This window comes from Cucumis sativus, chromosome 2 (genome assembly GCF_000004075.3).
Source record: "Cucumis sativus cultivar 9930 chromosome 2, Cucumber_9930_V3, whole genome shotgun sequence".
Lineage (NCBI taxonomy): Eukaryota > Viridiplantae > Streptophyta > Magnoliopsida > Cucurbitales > Cucurbitaceae > Cucumis > Cucumis sativus.
In genome coordinates this window covers 20,313,949-20,332,223 of record NC_026656.2, presented here as the reverse complement: position 1 = coordinate 20,332,223, position 18,275 = coordinate 20,313,949, and the positions used below count along the sequence as shown (strand labels likewise).

Below are 18,275 nucleotides of genomic sequence, written 5' to 3'. Positions count from 1 at the left end.
TAGTTATATCACATAACTTAATATTCTCCCCATCACATAAAGAATTAGAGTTTAAATCACAATTATACCAAGTTGATTTTTTCCCCTAAAAAATTTTCCATTGAATCTAATATGTTATAACCAAAATCAAGTCAAAATAGTTTATAAAATTAAATGCTTAGTGCAGAATCTTAATCTTATATTAAAACTAATTTAAAACTACACAAACATTCAAGCCTTTATATATATGTGTCAGTTGTCAAAATAATTAAGCCTAGCCCACAAAACTAATATAATCTTATTCTTTAGAAATACGATATAAAATGGTTCAATTATTTGGAGAAAAATAATATTAGAGCTAAATCTTATTAAAAATGTTTTGTTTAGTACAACCAATATAAATGTTAGTAAAAGATCAAACCAATTATCATTCACCTAACTTCAATCAAAAAAATTAGTTATAATTCATTGAATGGAACGAATTCAAATATAGTTTGCTTATAACATCAGTCTAGTTTAAAATATAGCAAAATGAATAAAAATATTTATAAATTACAGTAAAACATCAAAATTTATTATAATAGACTCCACAACGAATCAAAATAAACTATTATTTATATCTATGGTGATAATAGTTACTATGTTTTGATTAATGAATTATAGATACATTGTGATATTTGGTCTCCGTAAGTATATATATTTAAAAATTATCTCATAAATACGTAAAAACACGCTATCACAACAAAGAAGAGAGGATATTCCGATATTGCCACGTGGAAGCCACCTGTAACGTGAAAGTTAGAGCTGGCAGTTTTCCGTTATCTTTTCAGACAAGCTTCCTCGTATCCTGAGAAAAAAAAAGTTAGTTGACGCCGTAACGAAAAGTAAAGGGTAGGGGTTGCTTTACCATGAGGTCAGAACTGTCTTTTTACATCCTCTAATCAGCCTCAGAAGTCCGAAGAAAAAACTGTGATTTTTATTTTTGTGCTCATCGTCGGCTAAATTGCAGTTAAAAAACGAGAAAAACCATTTTTAATTAGCGAAATGTTGATTGATTGATGCTTTTCGTTTTCGGTTTCGGTTTCTTCTACGTTTATTTTTATTATTATTATTATCTTATTCTCAAGCAGTTGGAAGAATTGAGATTAGATTATCTTCTGTGTAGGAAGAAGGAAGACGGGAGGAAGAGGAAGAAGAAGATTGATTCTTCTGATAAATTTTCTAAATTATTAAACCACGAAAAAAAAAAAACCATTATGGTTTCAGACCCCAAGTCCACTCTTTCGAAGCTCAAACCCGATGGCGGCTCCAGGTTAAAGCTTGAATCCTCTGATCATAAGAAGAAGATTGACAGCTCCATCAAGAACTCAATTCCCTCTTCCAAGCACAAATCCGTCTCTCTTGTCACCAAAGCCGAGGTATCCGTTTGGAATTTTTGAGGTTTATTTACGATTCAGATTTAGCTGCCTCGAATTGGGGTTTTCTTGTTTTTGTCTGAATTGTTTTGATGTTTTGAAACCCGTCTGAAATTGGTAAGAGTAACGGATTATTGGGGTCATTATGAGTGTTCTTTCAGTTAATTCTGATGTTCTAAGTTCGTATTTGATTGGGGGATTTCATTGAAGTTTGGATTCTCCTCATTGGACTGTTGTTGTTCTTGGTGGCTTTGGAATGTTTGTGATTGTGACCGTTAATTCCTTCCATGCTCTGATTGCTGATTTGTTAATTTGGGTTTAATTGTTTTTCTATTTGGAAGGTAAAGTCAAAGACAATTTCGAGTTCTTCAAAGACGACAACAAAGACTACAACAACTACTACTGCTACTGCTAAAGTGAGAGAAAAGAAAGTCTTTAATTTGCCTGGTCAGAAATATGATCCACCTGAAGAGGTTTGTGCTCTCCTCCTACTTGGTAGTTTGTGTAGTTTATATGATTGATGAACTCATCATTCTTGCTCTCTTGTATGTTGGGAACAGAGAGAACCGCTTCGGATCTTCTACGAGTCCTTGTCAAAACAAATACCAGCAAGTGAAATGGCAGAGTTTTGGTGCGGTTTGTTTTCTGATATTCTTTTCAGCATTCACTGTCTATTTAATCCATTGAGAATGTTTCGGGAGAAAAAAAATCCTTTGAGAACTTCACTAACTAGGAATATGGAATTGAGGTTGCTTTGGACTTCATATGGTTCTTTTCATCTTGTTTCGTACATGACCCCTTGGCCGATGACAATCTACGCAAGTTTCCCATAGGTAGACAAATGAAGCTGGATGATTTTTATCTTCCACTTAATCTACTACTTACTACTATAGGTTCTAAATTTGAATTATAGGTAACAAAATGCTCCCGATGTCATAAGCAGGAGGCTGCCTATTAGGGGCAGATAAGTTCTGTGAAATGGTTCCTTTGTGTTTGGGTCATTCCAATTTTCATGTGACAGCTCAATATTTTGGTTACTCATACAAGATGAACCATTAGGTTCAGACTCAAACTTTCCATGTCTGATTCAGCATTGATGCTAGGAATGATAGATTGAACAAGTGGCTAGCTTTTTATGTGAGAACAAATCCAACTCGTGCAGATGTCTTCTGCTAGGAACTAATGTTTCTTTGCTTATGTGGAATATATCAGAATTGAATATAATAGCTCGCATCTGATCCTAATTTCTTTCTACTGTCTGAATTTGTTCATTTTGTAACCTAAGTTTATGGATATCTTTTAAAGTGTGCACGTGATTGTTTATGTATGCAACTGAGTTGTAGAGAGCATATTGTACTAATAGCACGGGTTTGTTTTTGAAGTTAAAGTTATATACTTTTGTTGCAATCATGTTGTCATATAAGCTCCTCAAGGGGTGGTCCTGGCAGTGAGGGGTTAAGGATGTATGAGGAAGTTTCTTGACGAAGGTCTTGGATTCAAGCCTCCAAGTGGAGAACTTATTTAATGAAAAGCTTTGAGCAATCTATGAGCTAGCATTTGGGCGGGTGAAGTCTCTTCATGGAATAATAGGGAAGGACCGAATCCCACAGGTATCACAATAATTAATGAATATATTGGGGATCGGCTGTAATGAACTCAAGGAACCATGATTAGGTGGAACAGTCTCTTTTTTCCACCAGCAGGAAGATTTCAGTTCGAAGGCAATTATCTTGTTTTAGGACCGTTAAGTTACATATCATGGAGTGAGTCATTTGTTTGCCAGAATGAAAATTCTTTCGTTGGCAGAGGGTCTGGTGTGATTTGTTAGCTTTTTGGAACGATGCACTAAAAATTGGAGTCTCCTGATGGATTACTGGTCGATATTAAGGAATAAGGAGCTTTAACATTAAAATTGAGGTTGTACCAAGGAGGGTTAAGAACAAGATTTTTCTTTTTGAATTTGAAATTCACAGCTACCTACCTCACTTGAAGAAGGTTTTCGAATTTATAATGTATAAGACAGGACATAAGACCTTCAGTAGTAAAAAGTAATTAGTTCTATAATAGTTAACATTAGAGCTAAGTTCTGTTGATTCATGAAATATAAACATGAAGGTCTGCATTAGTGGAATTCAATCAATGGCTTTACGTCTCTAAGATAGAATTAGGGCGGTCAAAATTCTCGTAAAATAAAATAAAAGGCAGTAACAATCGTTTTTCATTTCTATGGAGAAAACTACAATCATCAAGTTCTTTTGTAATATTCACAGGGCACCACATAGATATTCAACCACTTCAAGTTGAAGCAAGTTTCAGGAATTCCAGAAGAATCCTGTAGGGTTGATATAGTAAGACTTAACTAGATAGACATCAAACATGGAGTCTTCTTGTGCCTGCTGTTATAATCTACCAAAAAGTTAAAGCGATCACAATGTACACTAAATGTGAAAGGCTCGGCTGCAGATAAAGCATGGATGAAACATTTGGAATGCGGTTTAATATTAAAGACTCGGCTGCAGATAAAGCATGGATGAAACATTTGGAATGCGGTTTAAGTTTTTGTGCACTTCTAGCCAATTCCTTTCTCTTTCTCTCTCTTGTCCCTGTCATTTCAAGAATTCTATATGCATATAAATTTTTGTTTTCTAGTAAAAGTTGCTTCATTAGATACTCGATCCAAATTGTTTTATAAGTTTAATATAATGTTGGTAAATCATTGTAGGATATTTAAAGGATCAAGTCTTCAGATCTGTTAATATGAACTACTGATGCACTTTTCCATAGGCCTACACGTCTAGATCGTGCCTTCCAGTGGTACTCCAGCATCCCTTGATGAAAAACATCCAATATTTCTTGTATTGTGAAAACTACCTTGACCGGAGGTCCTGATTGTGCTTTTGAAAGTATGCCATCATGTTTATTGATATATTCATTGTTAACATGAGATTGCTAGCCCCTTGTAATCTCAGCTCAAATATTCAAATCATCCTGTTGTCCTTTTCACTCGTTTTGTTCTGTTAAAATGAGATTGCTAGCCCCCGTATTGTCTTAGGTTGAGGAATGCATCGCTCTTTTAACATTTTTTTTATGGTTTCTGTAAAACCTTGCATTACTCTTTATTGAGAAGCCAGAAGGGATAACCTGTCTAAATTTATAGGATGATGGAGCATGGCATGTTATCTCCCGAAAAGGCTAAAAAGGCATATGAGAAGAAACTGAGAAGACAAAAGGAACAGAGAACCGGGACTCCGATTAAATCAGCATCAGCAAAACCCTTGAGCAGACCAGAGAGTTCCCAGAGGCCACAACCGCCATCCAAGAATGGTGATATAAAAGCAAAGAAAAAAATCGTGAACGATAGCGACGACGATGACGACTTCATTTTAAGCCCCAAAAGAAGAAAAATGTAGGAAAAAGCACGTTGATAACCTTTTCTTTTCTTTTCTTTATTAGCATACTTTACAAGGAATTACTTGATTAAATTTCCTTAGAGTTTAACTGCAAAACTACAGAGATGATCATAACCCAACAGTATTTACCAGGACATTCTTTTATGCTCAACAACCTGTGTATGAACAATAATTTAAGGAGAGACAAGTTTATGGTTCAAATCCTTTTCATATAATGCTTAATTTCCCTCCTTTTCCTTTCTGATAGATTCTACAGCATTTCCTCCGGTGGAGTATGACACCTTAATCAATAAGTGGACCCATTTGATATTCAAGCTTAATCTGCTTCTCAGCCTTGAAAAACAAACAAAACAGCATGGCTTGTCCATATTTCTTCCCCACTTATCAAGTCATTATTCCATTTCCTTCACAACAATTCATCATGGGAAAAGAAAATCAACAGGATAGAGAGATTTATGTTCCCATCTGCTTCATTTCAACAGTAGAAAAATGGAAAACCACACCTGTATGATTTGCCCATTGTTTTAAAACAGTTTCAACTGTCTCTAACAAACTGCAGACGCGGCATGTTAAAACCACTTTGAAGGACTCAATCGGTATATATCCATTTTAAACGATTAGATATAGCGAGATGAGATGGATTTCAGTTTACAGTAACCAACCAACCACCACAGTCCTGACTGATGCAGACGTCGATTCAAAAGGCTTATCCAGCTCCAGGTTCTCGAGTTTAACAACAAGTAGGAGTAGAGAATTCCAAGCTCTGAGCGTTTAGTTGAGGACATATTTGATAACCTGTTGGATAAGTTTTTTTTATGGAAAAACACATAGAGATACGTTATCAAACGCATCTATACAAATTTAAACATTTTGTAAGAGTCGAAAGATTTGAAACTTTAACCTCTTAGCCAAAGACATGTGACTTACCCCATCGGTAAAAAACATATAGATATGGATCCATTTTGTTTTTGTTACTTGTTTGAATGATTTTTTCTGTGCAGAGATTGAATGATGATGAGAAAGTCAATTCAGGGAGATAGAAAAGAAATTATGGGAACTGTACGTTGTTTGAAGAAGGCTATAGGAATTCCCTTCTTTTTTTTTTTTTTTTGACCGAAAGAAGGGACCAATTTTCCGAGAGGTAACCATCACATACACATGTCTGACAACATGTTTCATGGAGTTTGTCACCTGTCTGTCTTTAATACACAAACAGCGACACGTTCTCGAAAGCTACTGCATTCAAAACAAAAACCCTTCATTGGAGTTTTACTTCCTCCATTCCCTTCCTTTCATCATCAACTGCTTGGATTATGGAGGATCAATGGCCATTCTTCTTAGTTTTACAGAAAAAAACAGAACATCACAAAACAGAACCCACTTGGATTTTATTTAGCCATTTTATTTGTTAAATCTTTAGTTGATTCAGCTGGAAAAAGCAAACAAAAAACTTGTTGAAGGGAGGCAATGCATGTGACGCGGGAGGAGGTGTATCTTCAGTTCAGTCCCATCTGCATCTTAAGATCTTGAGGGAAAAGAAAACTGAAAAACAAGTGGCTTCAAACTACTGGAATGCAAAAGATGAAATATCTTGCATGTGTTGTGTATTTCTTTGTGTGGAAAAAAAGAGAAGGAGAAACCTTTAATCTTTTTTAGGTTATTAAATGCACATCCAAGACTTGGAGAAGTTAGGAATCTTGCAGTCTATGAGAGAGAGGTGTGATGTACCCAACCACATAGGAATTGATTGTGGTTTGCCCCAGAAATTTGTTTAGGACAGTTCTAGATTTTTGTTGATGTTACACTGGGAATCTTAATAACTTGATTTAGATACTCCATCCCCACCCCCCATCGATCTTGCTCAAATCTTCATATGAACACCATTTGAAGAGACTGGAAAGCTCTCGAATCCCTTTATTCAACTCAAGGTCTAACCCATTTCACAACTGTTGTAATCTGTTTTTTCTGTTATACTTGGACAGACTTCGAATCTCGTTATCCAAGTCAACATTTACCCTGTTACAAAATTGGTACTCCCTCTTTTTAATTGAAACTTGGTATTAATATAACTTGATAACGTTGATAGGACTCGAAATCCCGTTATCCAAATCAACATCCAACCCGTTTTCAAATTCCCCATGTAGTGGGTATTTGAACTTTCAATCTGATGGAAAACTTATGGTCCTTAAAATAGCACCATTACAAAAATCTTGGGTAGGTTTTGAGTCTAACTATCCAAGTCAACATCCACCCCGTTCACAATTCACACGATCCTTTGGTGTTTTCCCCCTCAAACTTGATATTATTACAAATTGAAAACTTGGGTAGGACTTGAATCATTATCCAAAACTCCAAATCAACCTCCACTCTATTTCACATTTCCACGATGTTGGGGATTTGAACCTTTGGCTATGTTCCTTAAGATAGCATAATTATAAATCAACATCCACCCCATTCCTTTGTTTTTCCTCCCTCAAACTCGATATTAACACCATTTGAAAACTTGGGTAGGATTTGAAATCCCGTTAAGCCCAAATCAACGTTCAATAGCTATGATAAACCGTTTTCTCACTTATTGTGTACATCTCCAAGAAACTCAAACCCAAAGGGAGGGAATTGTTTTATTGCATAAATCTCTAAGAAACTCAAATTCGGAACAGCAAGTCAATATGATTTAGCAGAGTGAGACGGGAGAAATGTTAAAAAAGTTCTTCAAGCTGAAAACAGAAAGGAAAAAAGGCACATGTGGGGGAGTTTGTTTTCTTTCTCAAGAAAATGAAGGAAGGGAGCTTTCTGAAAGCAAAACGACGAAAGAAAAAAACACAAAAGAGATAAGGAAATGAGTTGCATAAAATCCTCAAACAACCAATGAATAAATAATCAATTTGGTCTAAAAACACAAGAATTTGGTCTCATTCTCACATGGGATTGTGAGAAATATGTCATCTTTTTTGCCCAAATTCATCAACATAGAGCTTGAGTTGTTGTTGTTTGGGCAACTGAAGTGAGCTCGTGATTGTGGAATTTTGATGGAATCTAATGGGAAAAAAAGTTCAATATTATTCTTCCAAGAAATTCTGTGTGTGGTTGCTGATGCTCATTACAGTTCAGTTGATGTACTTGTTATTCCAAAAGTGGTAACCTTTTTTTTTCTTAGTGGCAGCTTTTGGATATCTCTATCTCTATGTTGGGACTGATAAGAGGAGAATATTTATCGATTAAATTGCAACTTCAATCTTTGAACTTTTTCAGCCACGTTTAGTATGTTTCTAACCTTTACAAAATGTCAAATACCTTCCTTAAAACTGCAAAACTACTCTTAAAATTTATCAATTATTTAAACGTATAATTACATTCTTTTTAAAGATGTGAATGTTTCAATTCTATCACTGAGCTAGAAGTCTCTCGTAATTGAGACTTTAAATTGGTGTGTTAGTGATTTGGCAAAGTCACTATCAACTACAATTTAAATGTACTTAAGAAAAATCAAGAAGTTGTAAGTTGTTAATCTTGTTTCTAATGTATCATTGATTATTTAATTTCACATAAAATTCACAATACACTTCTAAAATCAAAAGATCTATTAGACACAAGATCAAAAGAGAGTTCAAGATGTTCTAACACAACTCTATACAAATTTAACGACAAAACTCGTCATTTAAAAAAATTCTTAATGTGTTAAAAGAACATGTTCCATTTTTTATTATTTTGAATTAATAGGAAAAAAAAAACTTTATTATTTATGTAACTCTGACATTATAATTTTTTTTACCACTGCCATCTACTACTGTTTTTTTAGTACTGAATCACTTTTCTTCTTCTTGGTTTTCGTTTTTACTTTTCCAAAAAATTATCACATGAATTTACATTCTATATTCTCCCTTCTCCTTGACATCTAATAGTTCCAAATTTCAATAATATGATGTAGGAACATTGAAAATAAAATGGACCCTACAAAATGACCCAATTAATAATGAGTTGCAATATAAATATATGTGTGTGTGTGTATGGGTTAGAATCATTGAGTTTATTTTTATGTTTTTTTTTCTCAATTGTTAATCATCTTCCGTAAACTTTGTTAGACAATAAAATATTAATATCAATCTAATTAAATATGTTATAAAAATTATTTAAATTAGTAACGGAAGATTTTATTACCATTTAATTTTAATATTGATATTGTGATCGTATAGTTTATATATATATCAAACATGTCAAGAAATCTTCTTTTATATGTGTGTCAACCTTCCATGATAATATTCTAAAACTTTGAAAATAAAATGGGCTCTACAAAACGACCATAACATTAAGTTAGAAAAAGGGTATTTCTTATTTTTCGTGGGTTAGAATGATAAGGGTAGTACAAAGTCGACCCAAGATGTCGCACTATCACGACCACATGAAAAAAAACACGCACACATATGTAAAAAAAAGAATGATTTGAACTAGAGGCTAAATTTGATCACAAAATTCTCATAATTTGTTTTTATCTGATTGTTTCATTTGATTTGATTAAATACGTGTTAAAAGTAGAAGAAGAAGAAATTGATCAAAACTAAAATAGTATTTAAAAGGAATTTGATTTGGTAAATTTGTATTCAAAGAGTTCACTTATTAAGTACATTTCTAACTTCCCTTGCAAGTACAATTTCATTTTTCCAACAAACAACATTAAACTTCACATTCATCCCGATGCGATATAAATTAATGCACTTACTGTTCCTATTCAATTCTTACGTAATAAGTTGATTAATTATAGGTTCAATTTTTCCAATTTTAATCTCTATGATGTGAATGATAATTAATTAATTATATAAAGTTATATATATGTATAACCTACATAAATAAGTGTAAGAGAGAGGTGAAGAGGGTGAGGGTGAGGGTAGGGGTCCCTATAGTTTGATTTTTGGCATGAGAGAGAACATGAACAAGATTTTTAAGTCCATAGGGTTCGTTCAATTTTTTAAATTTCAAAATAGGGTCGGAAGTGGGACGGAGAAGAAAAGAATTTATTTGTTCTATTATTGAAGGAATCGAAGAAATTAAATAAATATATATATATATATCAAATGTGTAATGTAAAATTCTCGAGAGAGAAGAGACGATGAAGATGAAGACTAACAACAACATTACGACGAAAACGAGGAGGAGGACGATGTCTCTCTACTTCCACCCTAGCACTAAACCCTACCACATTGCCCATCTTGAGTACTCAAAACACCACAAAAATTAAGAAGATTGATAATATATAATATATAAAATCAATATGGGGACCCAAAGTGAGTTATGAATAATGTTTGGTAAGGCTGAAAAACTTTGGTCTTGAATCCAACTACTACTATATACCCCATAATTTAGATCTTCATAACATATCAATATCTATATCTCAATGCCCTCCCTTTGCATATTTTGATTTTTCCCTAAATTGCTTTTCCAATATTCATTTCTTCTTTTTCATTCATAAAGTCTATGACAAGTCTCTCTTCATTTAGTAGCAATACATGTCGGTCTATATCTCTATTAGCTCTAAGTTTGTGTATCCTTTTCATCTAAATTAAACATTTTTTTTGCCAAAATTAGAGTATATATGCTTGAAGAACACAATGTATGTGTGTGGGTATATATATATATACTTTCACCTTTATTTACGAACTCATCCTCTATCAATATATATATCTATCAACATTAATTATATTCCTAATTAAAATGTTCCACTGTGAGTTGTCATGAATCTTCCAACTTTTTTGGAGACAAATTAAAAGATGTAGAATAGATTCTCAAACCTACTGTAAAAACTATATATTTTAACTTTACAAGAAATAAGTAATTTTTCGAAGCGAAAATCATCAAGAAAAAGTTGGTTATCCCTTGTTTGGAAGTATAGTCGAGATATACTTTCCGAACAAATAGTGGAAGACTATTAGGAGTTAATACGAACTTCTCATATAATGTATATACTATTTTTTCTGACACTTACTTGACCAACGTTGGGATCTCATATGAAATCCCAATGGCCCTTTGACGTCGTTGGGTGTTCCTTTGATATTTGCCATCCAAAATGATATGGCATATCTTCCAATGCCAACATCGGGAGTTCTACAATTTCTTTAAAAAATATTTTAGCTAGTATCATTGTTTGTTTGTTTTTTTTTTTTCTTTTCTTGTTTTGTAACCTAGAATTTAGATCAAAAATCCAAAACAATACTTGTTAAAGCAAATTTTTTTCTTACATTCAAATAGAGAACAAAGTCTTTGATAATTATTCTCACAACGTAGATAAAAGAGCCAGAAGTGCTATGGAAGAATAATGCTTTCATAATCAACAAGCATCAAAACCTCCACAAAAAGCATCGTCCCAAAACCTCAAGCATCAAGCTAGTTGTATTGGTAATTACTAATTAATACATGTATTATTGTACTCAATCTGACCGTAACTAATTCACCTAGTTAGCCTATACTTCATTCCAAATATAATATATATCTAAATATCACATTTAAAAATTAAGAAAAAAACAACCTATGTATTGATAAATTTTTTCAATTACTGGGAGGGGTGTAACAAACAAAACCTATTTGTAATACTAGTGGAAATTCACCAATACCAAACTCAAAAGATGTATGTGCATATAGTAACACAATAACATAAAACTATAATTTAATCTAAATTCTTCTTTTTAATATATATATATTGTCTAATATATTAAACAATATGAAGATGAAACTTAAAAGTTGTAAGGTAGATATGTCATAATAAAATACAAAACATTCTTTTCAACGAGTGCAAACGAGGAGTATTTTCAAATATAGCATAATATACTAAAATATAGCGAATTTCTATCTATGCACTAATAAAAAAGATATCTATTATTATTAATAAAATTTGAAATTGCGTAAATACACTAATTTATCTACGAATTAAATAATTTTTAAATTTGTTTGAGCTATGTATTTTTTTAAAATAAAAAAGTCATAGACTTGTCAATTTTTAATTGTCCACATTATGATCTATATAAGATCACAATCTAGATTTTTTATATATAAGGAAGTAAAAATATATCTTATTTTAGCAATATATAGAAATTGATAAGCAAATAACTAATAATGTAGAAAAGTTGAGTACTTTTCTTTTAGGTATATGTTCCTTCCTCAATTGAGGAGACCAAAATGAAGAAGGCAAGTTAGTTCACTTGTCTTTTATCAATAAGCCTAATACATAACTCTAGAACATTAAATAAATAAGTAAAGATAGCAAAATTGAAAAATAATATTAAAGAAGGCAAAAAAAAAAATTATGAAAAGTAGCTTGGTAGGTATCATGAATATGAAGACAATTATGTATGTTGAACAAAAATAATGAAATAATTGGTCAATGCTACTTTGCAAAGCTATAGTATCCCTACCACATCAATTTGACAAAGCCTTAATTTTACTTCTATTATCCCCTTTTAATAATATTCATATCTTTTTTAATTAAATAATTAAATCCAACCTACACTCAAACTTCTATTCAATATAAAAATATAAAAGTTTGAAAAAAGTAACGAGAATGTTTATATTGAAGGTAAAGTTAAAACAGTGATTAATAAAGTGAATCCTCACTATTTTTTTTCTTTTATACATTTGTTTCATCTTTGGTTATGTATGGATGTTTTTATCAATATTTATGTTGGGTTTTATAGAAAGTTGAAACATCAATGTTTCTATCAACGTTCATCAACTTTGGTTAAAGGTAAATTTCTAAAAATAGACAGATAAATGTCTTGAAAAAAGAAAGAAAAAGATGAAGGGAAGAGAAGAAGAGAGAGTGAGAGAGAGAGAGAGAGAGAGGAGATATCTTTTTTTAGAGGGTAGCAATGAAAGGGAAGAGAAGAGAGGAGAAGACAACCAAAAAAGAAGGGAAGAAAAATAGGAGAAATGAACAGTTGAAATAGGTAAAAAAATTGGTGACCATTTGATTTTTGTCTTTTGGTTTTTGTTTTCTAACTTATAAAAAACTATTTTTATATATTGGTTCCTATGCTTTGTTGTTGTCTATATTTTTATATTGTTTGAAAATTCCAAATTTAATTTGCAAAACTAACAAAAACAAACGTAACTCGTTTTTGTTTTTATATTACAAAATTTTGGAAACAAATCAATTTTTTTTAAAAAAAAAAAGTAAAACTAAATAATTACTAAAAAGAACTTAAAATTTTTCATACAATACTAAAAGAAATATTCAAAAAAGCCTTAAAATGTGACGAAGCTTCTCAAATTTATATCCCGACATTATAAAAAGTAAGCATTCATATTTTCAAAGAAAAAAAAAACTCTCATCTTTTTAAAACCTACCGAATTGTCGAACCATACTTTATCACATGAAATACGATTCCTCTCTTTTTTTAATCTCTATTATTTCTTCCTAACGTACTATTAGAGTGAATGGAAATGAAAAAAAAAAAAAGAGTACATCCAAAATTGTTCCTTGCTCGTTTTTCTATTCCAAAATTACTTGTGCTATTAGGAGAGATTTAATATATTTAAAATTACCATTTTAAGGGTTGAATTTTAGTTATTGTATTATGGTTATTATATAGATGAAAGTTAGATATACTAAACCCTATTAAACTTAGAGAACCAAAACCATATTGTAATTTAATTTAATTTAAAAGTTTTTGAGGACCCCATTCTGGAATACAAACAGAAACTTTTAATAATTTATTTATTTTAGAAATTTATAATGAAAAGAGAAAAAGAAAAAAAAGAAAAAAAGAAAAAAAGGCAATGTCTCACAAATGCTCTCTCTATAAGTGTGAATTGTAAAGCAACAAAACCAAACAAAAACCCCAAAATCCAAAATCATCTGTTTTCTCTCCTCTAAAATCACCAATAATGAGTAGTAGTAAAGAACAGAGCCCTTCTTCAGAAACAGAGTCTTCTTCTTCTTCTTCTTCAGATTCAAACAAAAAACCCAAGCGAATCAATTCCAATTCCAATTCCAATTCCAATTCCAAACTCGCAGTTTACAGAGGAGTTCGAATGAGAAATTGGGGGAAATGGGTATCGGAAATTCGAGAACCAAGAAAGAAATCCCGCATTTGGTTAGGTACTTTCCCCAGTCCTGAAATGGCTGCTCGAGCTCATGATGTTGCTGCTCTAAGCATCAAAGGAAATTCCGCCATTCTTAATTTCCCTGATCTTGTTCATCTTCTTCCTCGTCCTGTTTCTCTTGCGCCTCGTGATGTTCAAGCTGCTGCTGCTAAAGCTGCCCACATGCATAATCTTTCATCTAATGCTAATACTAACAACCACAATACTAATTCTAATTCCTCCTCTGCCTTTTCCGATGAACTTAGTGAGATTGTTGAGTTGCCGGCTCTGGGAACGAGTTACGACGAGGGTGTTGGTGTTGGTGGGGAGTTTGTGTTTGTTGAGTCGGAATTGGAATCGGCGGCTTGGCTTTACCCGCCGCCGTGGGTGCAGAGCTTAGAGGAGGATTATGATGATGGAGATGGAGATGGAGATTGTGGTAAGTTGGGAATGGGATTTGTTTCCAATGGATTTAAAGGGTTTTTGTTTGATTATTGAAAGAAAAATATTTTGTATTTGCTTTTCCTCCTGTTCTGTTCTGTTCATCAACTTCTTCTTCTTCTTCTTCTCCTTCAGCTGTTAAGGATTAGGTTAATTTTTCTCAAAATGTTGTTTTTTTTTTTTGTTTTTGCTTTTGAGTCCTTTTGGTTTTTTCTTTTAAAGGGCTTGAAAAACTCTGTTTTTCTCTTTTTGGCCTTATTTTTCTCTCTTCAATGCATACAACTGTACAGTGTTACTGTTGAAATGAAATTAAATCATTTTCTCTTTTTTTTTTTTTTCTTTCCATATCAATATATTTCTTTTGATATTTTTTCCGATAAGGATAAATGTAACATTCGAACCTTGGATTCAATAGTATATACTTTATGCAAGTTAAATTTTAGTTCCTTTTTTTATATATTAAAAGAAATTAAAAAATCGAAATTGCTACTCAAACTTTATCCGTGGATTGAAATAGGGTTTTGGTTTATATATTGTTTATATATATTCAATTAGTTTTTCAAATTAATATTTCATAAAAATACGATTCTTTTCATTTATACTCTCAAAGATTCGTAAACATTCAATTAGTATCATGGCCTAAATTTAAGATTTTTTTTAAGGTGTGCAAAGTAATATTTAACATTTAAATTACTTGGACTAAAATTGAACACTTCTAAAGTGCAATAATCGAAACGAAATTTTAACTAGTTTTTCTAGTACAAGAACGAGAATGAGAAATTTTGAACATCTACTTAAATAGAGATGGTAAAGGTCAATTATTATCGAAGAAACTTTCTTATACAAAAATTAAAAGAAACGACAATAAATTTGTAAATGCAACACTCACGCGCTTTTATATGAGTTGGTCCGGTCGTCCTTTTCTAAATACGATTAATTATTTTATACAACTTACGTTACAACATTTATATTATCTATTTTTTTTTATACGATGTTAATTAATCTATGGCAAGGTATTCTAATTCCTCCATATGGGTAAATGGTACTTGAAGGTCACTTAAAATCCTTTTATTCACCTCTGTTTGCATTCAATAAATGAAAAGAGAGTGACTCAAACCCAAATACCCCAATTTCTAACAAGTCATCTGTCTGTTTTCTCCCTAAATTTGGATTTTTACTATTTTTTTTAAATAAAAAATATAAGGTAAAAACAACAGTGTCTATCAAACCAACAACGCCACTAATGTTAAAATTTTTGTCGACGTATTGATGTTCTCGTTGATATTTTTACATTTCTACGATTTTTATGTATACACACGAGCAAAATACAAAAATAAACATCAAAATCTCATTAATATAAATATTACATATGTTTATTTTGTTTGTAAAATAAAATTTTATTTATAATTGATTAACTAGAACGTGTGGGATATGAAGATTCAAACAATATAAATTTTGGTCTTTTAATTCAATCATTCATATAATAGTTGAGATATGTTCGTTTTAACATATAGTGGATGAATTGTTTTTATTTTTTATATATTTATTAAAATAGAAAATTTTATATTTTTATTATTGTTATTATTATTATTATTATTATGTGATAGTTTGAGGACAAAAATGAGAGGCCACGTGTCAGGTCTTAAAGACATATATTATAAATATTAATTTTTCAATAGGGTCAATGAATTTCCAATTTTCCTAAAATATAAAATCGAAAAAAGAAAAAGAAGAAAGAAATACAAATTGGCTTCCACTTTGATATATACTTAATTGGGTTGTGTCAATTTTCTTTTTCTAGAAGATTAAGTAATTGATGATGATTAGTTCCACTAATAACTAGTTTTGATTTTTTTCAATCATTTAATTAATATTAACAAAGTTAATTTCATGACTTTTTAATCATGTTCTTTTGTAGTGGATCTCATTATTGTTTAATTTTAGTTTAATAACTTAAATGCTATGAAAATAAATAAAGATTAATTAGATAAAGTATCAAGTGTTGAATATACTTCCATATTAATTTATTTTCACTTGATTTGATTGGAATCAAAATCTAATTCAATATACACTTCAACTAGCTAGATGGTGTTCGAATAATTATTTTTTCTTGGACTAAAAAAGTTAATTAAATTAAGTTAGATTTAAAATTCATTTCTTTGCTTTTTAAATGACGTTGAGTTTAATTTGAAATCATATGCCTCAATTCAATAAACTTCATTTTACATCAACAAGTTATGAGATAAGATTTTAATTAGAAAAAGTTTTAAATATCAATTAAAATATTGATGTTAGTATATGTATATATACTTGAAAATTTATAAATATAAAACAATCTAAAAAGGAGTATTTTACTCATTTAAATTGAGATTTCTTATCATTATTATTAAGAATGCATTAGTATTATACTTTTGTTATATCGAATCGAATCATTTCATAATAAGAAAAATGACATAGGCTCTCTATGGTCGATATTAAACTCATAAACATTGAAATATACAAATACTAACATGAATATACTTGAATTGAATTAGTATATTGACTTTTTGAAAGGTAATGTATTTTTTGATAAGAATAAATTAGTATTGCAAAAATTGTGACATTTGTTTGACAAATAAGTGTACTTGATTCATCATTAAGATATATTGTGTAATTATAAGCTATGTTTATTTTTTCTCTTATTCTAAAACGGGATAATTTCTATATTATTTTAAAATAAAAACATTACAAATACTCTGTTGAGAAAAAATTATTCGATAATTAAGATTGTTGCATTATTGTTAATCATTATACGATATGAATTAGAGAATCTGAACACCTAATTAATAATTATTAGATACAATTTCTTAATATATTTTTTTTTTGTTATTTGTCTTCTTTTATTCATATTTAACCGTGTAAAATTTAGAGTGTTGTAATAACTTTGAATAATTTGGTCATTATTCAAGTCTACAATTAAGATTAAAATATATTTTTTTTTAAGAAAAGTATCTTCAAAATAAGCCATGTGACACAATACCTAATCTTGATTTAAGGCTATTAATATTAAGCCAAGTTGAGGCTAAGTGAGAGAGATATAATTACATTTTAAAATGATGAATATTTTAACATATATATAATTTTAAAATGTGTATTTGTCCAAAGCATCTAATTAATACCATATTTGGTCGTCTCACAAAGGCTAAAATATTAATTATATTTCATATATAATAAATTAATGTGTCACATTGGTTGACATTTTACTATATTTACAATGCATTATAATTAAAATATACATATATACTTCCCCTTAAAAGAAATAAATGGTTAGGGTGAGCTGCAAGATCTCATGATTTGAAAGCCTAATATATTTTTTTAAAACTATGCCTAAGAAATAATTGAATAATACAAGTATAAGATTTATTTTTTCTTTTTTTGGAAATGGAAGTTTCATTACTCATACTTATAATAGCAATAAATTTTGTTATGTATTTTTAATTTAAAATCTAGTTCAATTTACTGAAAAAGATGAATCAACTTAAAAGGATGAATTTATGTAATTAAAGTTTTCTAAAATTAAGTAGAATAATTAAATGTGAGGAAAAAAAATAACGAAAACGATACGTAATGAAACCACGATTTTGCAAGATTTGGTTGGCCATACCCAATATTCTCTTCATCCAAAAATCACAACTTAAAGTCAAAATCAATTTCCCTACACATGTCCCCCAATAAATAAATAAATAAATATACATACATAAAAAATTATTTTCAAATATTAAAGTATTTACAAAATAAAACAAAATATCACGATGATAAATACTCTAAAATAAATAAATAAAAATTGAACTTTTTTAAATATGTATAAAATATTAACGAAAGGAAACCTAACAAAATTTCATACTATATTTTTTCCAAATTTAATAAATATTTTAGTTTATTAGGTTTATATTTGGAGATGTAGGTTGAAAATATTACATTT

The 18,275-nt window shown here is 30.4% G+C and overlaps 2 protein-coding genes across 3 annotated transcripts; both read left to right on the top strand.

The window, feature by feature from the left end:
* Window positions 1-950: 950 nt before the first annotated feature.
* LOC101205851 lies at window positions 951-5,019 on the top strand. 2 transcript variants are annotated; one of them, XM_031880996.1, is made up of 5 exons: window positions 951-1,397; window positions 1,736-1,867; window positions 1,955-2,025; window positions 4,179-4,208; window positions 4,552-5,019. In XM_031880996.1, exons 1-5 carry the CDS (start codon window positions 1,038-1,040, stop codon window positions 4,802-4,804), a joined length of 846 nt encoding a protein of 281 aa, XP_031736856.1. In that variant the 5' UTR covers window positions 951-1,037; the 3' UTR covers window positions 4,805-5,019. The 2 variants fall into 2 exon arrangements, with proteins under 2 accessions (XP_031736856.1, XP_004150287.1); XM_004150239.3 differs by lacking the exon at window positions 4,179-4,208.
* An 8,583-nt stretch (window positions 5,020-13,602) lies between these two features.
* Window positions 13,603-14,648, top strand: LOC101206242 (ethylene-responsive transcription factor TINY). Its single transcript, XM_004150241.3, has one exon. It carries the CDS (start codon window positions 13,676-13,678, stop codon window positions 14,369-14,371), a length of 696 nt encoding a protein of 231 aa, XP_004150289.2. The 5' UTR covers window positions 13,603-13,675; the 3' UTR covers window positions 14,372-14,648.
* Window positions 14,649-18,275: the final 3,627 nt, after the last annotated feature.